The 10,402-nt window shown below is 60.0% G+C and overlaps 1 protein-coding gene across 1 annotated transcript; it reads right to left on the bottom strand.

Moving 5' to 3' along the window:
* Nucleotides 1-8,488: 8,488 nt before the first annotated feature.
* On the bottom strand, nt 8,489-10,100 carry Fgf4 (fibroblast growth factor 4). The gene is made up of 3 exons (XM_027944034.2): nt 9,761-10,100; nt 9,161-9,264; nt 8,489-8,665 (listed from the first exon to the last, which is right to left on the bottom strand). Exons 1-3 carry the CDS (start codon nt 10,098-10,100, stop codon nt 8,489-8,491), a joined length of 621 nt encoding a protein of 206 aa, XP_027799835.2.
* Nucleotides 10,101-10,402: the final 302 nt, after the last annotated feature.

The raw sequence follows: 10,402 nt of genomic DNA, 5'->3' as shown, positions 1-10,402 counted from the left end.
CCCCCAGAGACCTCTAGAGTCTGGGGACAGCTGCTCTGGCACCACCCCGCAGCCATCCCAAGGTATTTGAGTCCGTTAACATGTTCTGGCGACAAAGGCGTCACATTAACCCTGCGCATGGATCAGGCCCTCCAAACATCTCCTCTAAAGCGCCTTCCTACCTGCTGGCCTGGTGGCCTGGTGGCCTTCGGCTCAGGCCTCTCAGGTTTAGTTTGTTCCTCTCTTTAGAAACCTCCCGGGCTGGTGGCAGCACCTGAGAGGACCCAGGGCCTCCCTGGGAGTGTGTGTTAGGAGAGGAAGCCCAGCAAGGAGGGGGTCAGCCACCCTCCCCAGTTCAGCTGGGTGCCCGGAGCCTGCAGAGTCCCCGCACCTGGGTCTGGGGTCTGGCGGAAGCCACGCTCCTCCCACCCTCAGGCGCACGTGCTCCTTGGGTCTTGGGGGCCTGTGGTTTGATGACAGTGGCATCAGCTCACTGTTCTCCTTGTTTCAAAGCCTAATAAATTTTATTCTCAAGGTTTTGTAAAGCTCCTTCTGAGGAAGGCCGGCTGCGCGACACCTCCGGTGTCTTCAGGTAGATTCCTCTCCCAGCTCTGTGCACGACTTAGGGTGTCCGCGCCCGGTTCCTCTTTGGTTCAGGAGTTACGGAAGAGAGCGTGTGACCTAGCTCTTGCTGTGCGACAAACCGGGGTGAAACTTAATGGCTTAAAAGCCTCTTGCCGTGAGGGTCCCATGGTCCCAGGGAGGGGTGGCTGTGTGCCTGGCCCCCTCCCCTGCCTCTGTCCTGGTCACCCTGCTGAATAATCAAGTTGCAAAACTCAGCAACACCAGATGCTGCCGTCTCGTTGGTGACCGGCTGCCGGAAGGAGCCTGGTGGACGCAGAGCTGGCTCGGCCAGTTCCTGGACAACTGAGCCCCGTGGGAAGACTCGGTGGCAGGGGATGGAGCCATCAGGCTTCTTTACGGAAGAGCTCGGAACAGTCTGAAGTCCAGACCCAGCCAGGACACCTGCCCATGGCCTCTTCATACACGTGGATGTCCCCCAGGAGGAAGCCTCAGGCACCTGGACGACTTCTTGGTGCCCAGGGCACCAAGCATCACCTGTGGTGACCCAGCCTCTGCAGTCCCCGGTGGGGCTTCTGCCTGGCTGTGGAGGAGGGGCCAGAGACCCCTCAGCTCAAGAGGGAGGACCCCGAGGTCTGCCTCTCAGAGACAGACTCCTCCAGAGCCCCCAGGGGCCACCGCTGTTCTCACCAGGGTCACAGAGGCGGCCACCTCCCTCCCTGTGGCTGACCTGGCCGTGCAGCGCTGACTCCCTGACCCAGGGTCACCGAAGTCACAGCTCAGCCTCTGTGAGCACCTGCCCTGAGACCTTCTGGGTCACTTGGCTGCTGCCTCAAGTGCAGAGGACTCCAACGCCCACAGGGAAGGCCATTCTAGGAGGGATGTGGGTGGCCTTGCGTCAGTGGCCTGTCCCTGCAGCTGTTCCTGTCACCAGGAGAAAGCCTGTTTGGTGACAGGGTCTTAAGGAACCCCTGAGGACAGCCCCTGCACATCTGATCAGGCCCAGCCCGACCTGTGAGGACCTGAGGCGTGGGCCCCGCAGGCCCGTGTCCAGACGGCGAGAAACCAGTGCCTGGTCCACCAGCCCCGGAGCACAGAGACCCCATGCAGCCGAGTGTCCCCACAGCTCACATGGAAAACACCCCAGGCTCCTGCTAATGGCGGAAAGGACCCTGTGGGACAGCAGCCCCTGGGTCTTGGACTCCCAGCCTGAGTTAACTCCTGCTGCCGAAGCCCCGCCCAGCCTCGGCTGTCCTGGGAGAGCAGAGGAGACCGCGCAGAGCGGACAGCGCCCAGCACAACGACCTACTGCTCCCTTTTGTTTTCCTTTTGGTACTGAGGACTGAGCCAGGGGCACGTCACCACTGAGCTCCCTCCCCAGCTGTTTGTGTTTTGAGACGAGACCTCACTAAGTTGCTGAGGCTGGCCTTGATCTCCCAATCCTCCTGCCTCAGCCTCCAGAATCCCTGGGATTACAGGGCCCTGAGCCCGGCTTCTCTGCGCACCTTTAAATGCAAGGAACGAAGGGACAAAGGACTTGAAGACGAGTGAGTTATCTAATGTGTGGACTCGTTCCTGTGCTGGAGCTGGAACCCAGGCCTTGCGCATGCTGGGGAGGCCCCACCGGGCTGCACCCCAGACGCTGCCCGATGCTCCAACTCCAAGAGCCATGGGGCACGGCACTGGGCGGGGAGCCACGGCTCAGGCTCACCCTGACCAGCGACCTGTGTCTGCCTGGCGTCCGCCGACCCGCAGCAGCTGCCGTCCCTCTTGGGGAGGCTGGCGTGGTGGTCCCCTGAGTCACCTGGAGCCCCGCCCTGGGGGGCCCCTTTACCTCCAGAGCGTCTGTCCAGGGTGGGGCTGGAGGCAGGCCTTAGACCCTGGTTGCATAATTCATTAGCTGCAAGAGCTGAGTTTGGGTTTAGAGGATGCCCAGCGGCCCTCCAAGATGGCGCCTTCACCCCGGCAGCCAGTGGATCCTGGCCCACCCGGTGACCGGCTGGAGGAGGGGACAAAAGCTCGGCCCCCTGTGCCCCAAAGTGGGGCAGCACTGCACTGCCCTCTGTGCCCACCGTCCCCTAGAGGAGGCCGGGCTTTCCCTGCAGCCTCACCTGCGCTTGGCTCGCCCCTCCCTCCCCCAGCCCTGGCTCGGGAGTCCTCTGCCCAGGCCGGAGAGCCCGTGGTGGGTCACTGAGAAGGCCCTGGGAGATGAGGCTCCCGCTGGCCTGAGCAAGCACCTCCTGCAGGCCACCCTGCACCTTCTGTCCCTTGGTCCCTAAAGCAAACAATCTTCCACTTGTGATTTTAACAAGGAACCCGAAGGAACCGGTGGACTGGGTCACCCAAGAGTCCCCCAAAAGTCCTATCCACTCAGAGCCTGTGAACAGGACCATGTTTGGAGACAGGGTCTTTCAGATGCGGTCCTCCTAGATCCAATGACCAGGGTACCCAGGAAAGGAGACTTGGACACGGAGGCCCGGCCTCAGAGGAGGAGCCAGGTGATGACGGACTCGGACGTCTGGGCCGCCGCTGGAGCGAGGCGCTGTGAGCCAAGGGGAGCAGGCAGCGAGGGGGCCGGCAAGAGGACTCTGACCCAACCTCGGGAGCCCCCGGCGGGACCAGCCTGGCCCTACCAACAGCCGACTCCTGGCCTCCACGCCACCAGGAAGCACTTTGCTGCCTTCTCAAGCCCCCTGGCTCCTGGAGATGGGCTGTGGCTGCCTGGGACGCGCACTCAGCTGGGTCAAGGTCATTCGAACAGGGAGGGCTGTCAGCCCTGTGGGGAGCAGATGGAGTCTCTGGGCTCTGAGGCTGGGGCAGGGCAGAGCTGGGTCACCCTGCCTGGGAAGGGGTCCTGGTCCCTGCACACCTAGGATAATTCCTTGGCTTTTCCAGCAACAGGACCCTCCCAGGGCGAGGGCTATGCTGGTGCCCTCCCCGTAGGGACTTGGCCTGGTATGCGATCGCCGCCCTTTAAAAAAGCGGCTTGGAGTACTAGAATGACAAATCAAGAAGACTTACAAACTGCTCCCGGTGAGGAACACGGTCAGCCCTGATTCGCCCCAGGGCGATGGGCCCCTGGACCCAGGCTGAGTTCAGTTCACAGACCGCGGACACTCAGGCTGCCGAAACTGATCAGCGGCCAGCGGCCGAGCGTCTGGTGCCAAAAAAAAAAAAAAAAAAAAAAGAGATTGATCCGTCAATCGATGAATTGAGGTGACAGACTTCCTCCAGATGCTTGGAATCCCATCTGTGTGATCTGTGAACGCCAAGTCCATGGCTGTCACACTGTCACTTAGGACTAATGGCAAGAAAAACATCTGCGCACCTTCAGAACAGTGTGTTCTCCGATTTTGGGGGGTGGGGAACTTGAACTCGGGGGCACACGCTCTACACTGAGCTTCACCCACAGCCCCTTTTATCTTGTACTGAGAGACCAGGTCTTACTGAGCTGCCCAGACTGGCCTCCAACTTGGAATCCTCCTGCCTCAGCCTCTGAGTCCCTGGGATTCCGCGTACCCCGTGCCTGGATATTTCCAGAATCATGTCCAGGTGACTGAGCCCCAGACATGGAGGCCACCACAGGGAGCCCCTGCACTCTGAGCCCAGGAGCGCGGGGCCACCACAGCATGGCGGGGTTTGGCGGTGTCTGAAAAGCCCTGCTCTCCATAAAGGGCTGTTCTCAGAAAGGGCAGGTGACCCTGCTGGCTGTAGGGGACCCAGTTCTTCCCCAGACCCTGCCACACCCTAAGGAAGGGCCTGCTCTCTGCATGACAGTGAACAGCACTGGGACAGAGAGGTCCCATTAGCTGCAGGCAGGGAGAAAAGGCGGCTCTATGGCCTCGTTAAGCCTCCCAGGGGAATGACAATGACGATGGGGACGTTACCTGGGCTGTGCCCGCACCTTACCTGCCTCACCTTCTCCCCCTCAGAGCCTGGGAGGCTGCAGCCCCGAGGAGCCACAGGTCTGCCCAAGGTCACCCAGTGGGAGGCAGCTGGGCTGGGCCGGCCTGAGGTCACCGGCTGGTGCTCAAGGTCACTCAGGGCCCAGGAGGAGGCTGTGCCTGGGTGCAGGGCTGGGTGGAGGAGCTGCCCCAGCTCCTCTTCTGTCAATGTGACTTTTCTCTCCCCACCAAGCTGTGCCTGCAGGTCCCCTCCAGCCCCGCCCCTCTTCTGCCGGCCCCTGCCTTCCCTCACCCCCTGCCACAGTGGCCTCTGGGAGCCCCTGAGCTGACCTCCGTGGCCTCAACCCCTGCCTCCTCCAGAGACCACGGAGCCCGCACAGGCAGATCTCAGGGTGGCCGCCTGCTCCCAGCTCGGCCCCTCCCTCCCTCCTGATGGCCTCCTCCCCCATGACCGTCACCTTGCAGGGAAGGCCCACCCGGCCTCCTCTTCTTTCTCTTTTGCAGCCCACCTTGCCAGGTACTTTAGGTCCCTTATTTACTGTCACCTCCCCCTTTATAATGAGGCTCCAGGGCGCAGGGATCTTTGTGTCCTTCACATAGAAGTGTGCCTGGCAGGTTGGGTGTGGTGGCACACGCGCCTGTAATCCCCGGCTCAGGAGGCTGAGGCAGGAGGATGGTGCATTCAGAGCCAGCCTCAGCAACTTAGTGAGGTCCTAAGCAACTCAGCGAGACCCTGTCTCTAAAAGGGGCTGGGGAGATGGCTCAGTGCTTAAGTGCCCCTGGGTTCAATCCCCAATACCAAAAAAAAAGATGTATATCCAACACAAAGTGGGTCCCCCAAAAGCACATGACATGACCAAAGGGCTCTTTGCTGTTTGTGGTGCTGAGGGTGGAACCCAGGGTGCCCACCTGGAGACGCACCTCCAGCCCTTTTCTTGACATAGTGGAAGCCATCGAACCTCAGTCCTGGAGGCCGAGATCAAGGATGGACCTGGAGGCACCTTTGGAGGTGCTGCAGGTGACCCTCAGCAGTCTGGCCTTGCAGAAACCCCACCCAGACCCCTGCCCTCAGGTCTGCTTGGCCAGCGGTGGCTGTGTCTTTACGGGGGCCCATGTAGTGACACCAGTCAGACGGGGCCAGCCCGCCCCAGTAGCCTCATTCCAATGACCCCTCTGCAGCGACCCCCTTCCACAGCCACGTTCTGAGGTACTGGGGTTGGGTACTAGGGTTCGAGGTGCCGAGGGGCTAGGGTTAGGGCAGGGGCAACCTAGGGTTAGGGCAGGTGACATCCTAGCACTTCCTTGTCACAGAAAAAGAAACAGAGGTAGCTGAGCATGATGGCCCGGGAGCTGACCGGCTCAACCAAGGCCCCTCCAACCAGATGGCCTTTTGGGGTCTTTTGGGCGTGTTTTGTGGGGAGAGGGGAATCAGATTCCAGACCCATCAGGTGGGCCTTGGTCTCATGTGACCCACCACACCCACAGACACCTCCTAGAGGCTCGACATGAATGACAGTGTGGACAGTTAAGACGGATTTTTCCAGAACAATCTGTGCCCTGCTGACGGACGCTCTCCGGCCGGCTCGACCCTCTGGTGGATTTCCTTTCCTTCTTAGGAAAGACGGTTGCAGGTCACTGTGGTGGTGTCCCCACTGCTCCAGTGCGTCCAATGGCCAGCTCTGCCCCTCCCTCCCCCGAGCCAAGTCAGCCCCAGGAGGAGGACACAGGGACAGAGGGGGCTGGTGACAGTGCAGGGGCGGCGTGAATTAACGCGTTGCAAGAATGAGAATAAACTGCAAGGTTCAGAGTCATGGGGACGCCTCACCCCAAGTCTCCTGCTTTCAAGGCGGCTTTTGTGTGGACACAGCTGGCTGAAAGTTGCCTCCCTCCCCCTCCCCCAGCCATGCGAGGAAGACGGGAGGAGCAAGACCTTGGCATTTCAAGGCGGGTTTTCATCATGTTTAATATCTTTCCCGATTATCTGCACCGCGTCTGGTGGGGTTCTTTCTCTCCACGGTGAAAAGCTCATCAAGCATCTCGATGTGCACAGCACATACATCACGCTATTGATCGGCACCTGTATAAAACTACAGACAGACTCTGAAAACGGTGGTAAATAGAGAAACCTCGAATCCCCAAAATCACCGCAACCCGAAAACGTACAATATTTCAAAGGCACAATGACATCGCCAGACGCACCGTCAACAATCCTGTGCGGGTGGATGAGCTACCTCTGCACTGAGGGTCCGTCCATTCCTGGCCCTTGGACTGCGCTCAGAGGTGACATTGCTGAAGAATCCAAGCATCTCGAGTCATCCCGGTTCTTTACTCTGAGATGCGGTAAGAACAGGAAGACTGCTCGCTCTCCCCCGAGGCGAGGCGATCTTTGCTCCTCACCTGCCCTCCGCCCTCCTGGAGTCTAGGGCCAGGTAAGAATTGTGTGGCATTGTTGAGTCAGAACACTGTAAACAGCCTCTTAAGGGTTCAGATGGGTGGTCCTGACTTGGGGCTTGGCACTCAGTGGGCTGGGTTAAGAATAGTATTATTTGAAGTCCATGATTTGCATTTGAACAAAGATTTGGCAAAAGGAATTCAAAAGACAAAAACCCCAATCAGATCCCAGGCTTGCCATCCGCGGAGTCCCGTAAAGTTAATTTGGGAGATGGTTCAGAGACCCCGGAGGAGGGTCTTGAGGAAGCATCCAGAGCATGTCTGGTAGCAAGCTAAGGTCACTTTGCATAAACTGAAAAGTCATTCATTAAAATCAAATGTTTGCCACCACCTCAGAACTCTTTTTAAACCCCACCGACCCTGGCCCTTCCATCTCGGCTTCAACGACAGGGGTTACATTTGCAAAATATATAAAGAAAAATATAAGGTTACTTGGTGACCATATAGTGCACTCTAACAGCTGTCTGCAAATATTTCCACCATGAACGCCCTTACTAAAAGTAAATCATGGGGTAAAGATAGCTCAAACGTGACAAGGTTCGCATGGGACCCACCGCCCCTCTCTGCGATCCTTTTGGTTGCATATGGAAAAAGAGCCACTTGGGGTGGCCCAGTGAACTGCGCCCCCTTAAGCCTTCCGCGATTGGGCCCGGCTGAGGTAGATGCTGAGCGTGCGTCTGAGCAGCAGGTCCCTGCAGACTGGGCTGCGTCCGCGTCGTTCACCTAAATAGTGGTTCTAGTCCAAAGCTCCCCGTGTATGGATGGGGAAGCCTGTTTTTTTGTTAAAAATATCCTCTATTTCAGAATTGTCTTCTATCACGAGCTTCGTCCATCACTAGGCGAGGGTTGAGGGGCAACATCCCAGCAGGGAATGGCTTCCCTCCCCGGCATTTTACGGAACAGCTTTGTCTTTCCCCAGTGGCTGCGGCGACGGGGGCTGACCCCCGACCAGGCGAAGAGCAGTTTATAAAGTTGCCGAGGGTCTCTCCCATCTGGTAGGTGGGGGAAGATGGACGACAGGAAAACTCAAAGGTCAGCCTTGGCCCATCTAAAAACGGAGTGGCAGCGAGGACTTGACAGTGTGCTTTCGGTACCCGAAGTAAACCGATATGTCCGACTCCGGCAACAGGGCACGGCCGTGGGCGGCGAGAGGGGAAGCCCGGCTCAGCGCCCCTTCGCTGGAGACCACGGCCCCAGGCAGGCCCTTCCAGACAGGGTGCTGGGCGCCATCAGAATCCGATGTCACTGTCTTTACAACACAAAATAGCAGCACGCTCATGTCAAGTTCTTGAGAGTAAAGCAAATCCAACGGTAAGACTGTCCCCTGTCACGCCAGAAAAGTCAGACTTGCTTTTGGGTTGTTTTAGTTTTTTTTTTGTTTTTTTTTTCCTCTTTTCTTTTCCAGAAAAAAATTACAAAACACACTCACAGGACCATAAATAATTTGATGGCAATATATACATATTTAAATAATTAACTTAAATATCGTACACCTACTCCTGAATTCCACTCTCCGTCCAGGAGAAAGTGCTCCTACCAGAGTCTGTGGAGGCTGAGGCGGCTCTGGAGGGTCACAGCCTGGGAAGGAAGTGGGTGACCTTCATGGTGGGTGACACTCGGTTCCCCTTCTTGGCCCTGCCGTTCTTACTCAGTGCGATGAACATGCCGGGGTGCTCCTGGGACTCGTAGGCGTTGTAGTTGTTGGGGAGCAGTATCTCCTTGAACTTGCACTCATCCGCAAAGAAGGGCTGGGAGGGAGGAGCACAGTGAGCAGGACCCTGGCCGGCTGCCAGGGGTCTGCCCAGCCACCCACTCTGGGCTGAGAGGTCTCTCCTGGGCAGTCAGGGTGTCAAGACCCTTGCAGGCACGGCCAGCCCAAAACAGCTGGAGTGCTGGCCACTTGCCAGGCACCTCGCAGCCCGGGAGGTCATCTCCACTTCCTCGCTGGGACCCACCCCACTGGGCACAGACTGTTGCTCCCAATGGCCCCTTTCACAGGGTCAGGGGATGCCTGCTCAGCAAGGGCAGTTACTGGGTGGCTCCCTTTGTCTGGGCTGGCCCCTGGCCACCCAGCCTACCTCTGGGCACTTCTGAGGTCCCCGGGGCTGGTCCTGCCTGCCAGCCTTGGGACCTGGTGACCCCACCAACTGCCCCTTGGTGGCCCAGGCACAGATGGACCTGGAAGAGGGTCACAATCCTGCTGGCCCTGCACATGGGTGCCTGCCCAACTCCAAGGTACTCACCGAGCCATAGAGCTTGCCCTTGCTGCTCATGGCCACAAAGAATCTGCTGGCCACTCCGAAGATGCTCACGACTCCCCGCTCCACGGGGGAGAGCTCCAGCAGACCTGGGAGTGAGTGCGGGTTATACCAAGGCAGGTGACCTTGGCTCACTCTAGGGCGGGTGTGGAGGCAAAGGGCCCTCACCCAGTTCAGGACTGCAAGGCCAAGGCTGCCCTGGAGGCTGCAGAGGCTTCCAAGACCCGCCTCAGCCTGAGCGCGTTTCTCAGCCCCGTGGGTGCCAATGGCTGTGCAGCCGCTCTGTGCCCACAGGCAGGCTAAAGTGCTGGAATTCGGCGGTCGCAGCAGCCCAGGCTTCCGAAGGCGGGGAGGCGGGGCTCGGCGGCCGCTGTGCGCAAAGCCGGTCCCTTTGCCGGTTGCTGAGCCAAAAGTTCTTGCCTCCCCGAGTCCCTGCGTCATACGGGACAGGAACCCGAGACAGCCCAGTTCCAAGGGCCCGCGAGCAGGTGCCCGCCCTGGGCCTCCGTGTGTCTTTGGGTGAGTTGGAAGAGGCAGCTGCTGCTCCCCATCCCCGACCCATCCCACCCGGCCGGCCCTACTCACTGTCGCTCGTGTCCGCGTGCACGCCGCCGATGCGACCGTCGGGGAGCACTTGCAGGTGGAAGCCGATGCCCACGTTGCAGTAGAGCCTCCGCAGCCGCTTGATGCCCAACAGGTAATCGCCGGCGCCGCTCTGGACGGCAGCCTCCTTGGGCTGTGAGGCCACGGGCAAGCGCGCCAGCGAGCGCGCCAGCAGGCTCTCCCAGTGGTGCTCCAGCTCGGCCTCCAGCGTGCCGTTGGGTGCTGTGGGTGCGGCGGCGCCCCCTCGGCCCGCCCAGGGCGCCAGCAGGGCCAGCAGGACTGCCGGGAGCAGAGCCGCCGCGGCCGTCCCGGGCCCCGCCATCCCGGCCCGAGGGCCGTGCGTCCGTCAAGCGGTCCGTGCGCCCGGGAAGCCGGGGCCCGAGCTGCGCCAGAGGGGGCCCGCGGGAGCGCACGGTCTGGGCCCAGGCTGGGGGTGCGCGGCAGAGCGAGGAGCGGGCGGTGAGCGACGGGGTACCCCGGCGTGGACGCTAAGCTACCGGGGCTGCATGGAGCGGCGGGCAGCGGCGGAGGGGCGCGCGGCCGCGGCTGGGACTCTACCAGGCGATGCGCGCCTCCCTGCGCGCTGGGCCGGCCAGAGGCCGAGCCGCTATATATATAGCCCGG

This window comes from Marmota flaviventris, chromosome 9 (assembly GCF_047511675.1).
Source record: "Marmota flaviventris isolate mMarFla1 chromosome 9, mMarFla1.hap1, whole genome shotgun sequence".
In the NCBI taxonomy this organism is placed as follows: Eukaryota; Metazoa; Chordata; class Mammalia; order Rodentia; family Sciuridae; genus Marmota; species Marmota flaviventris.
Note: the sequence above shows the minus strand (reverse complement) of the source record. Positions and strands in the feature narration are given on the sequence as shown.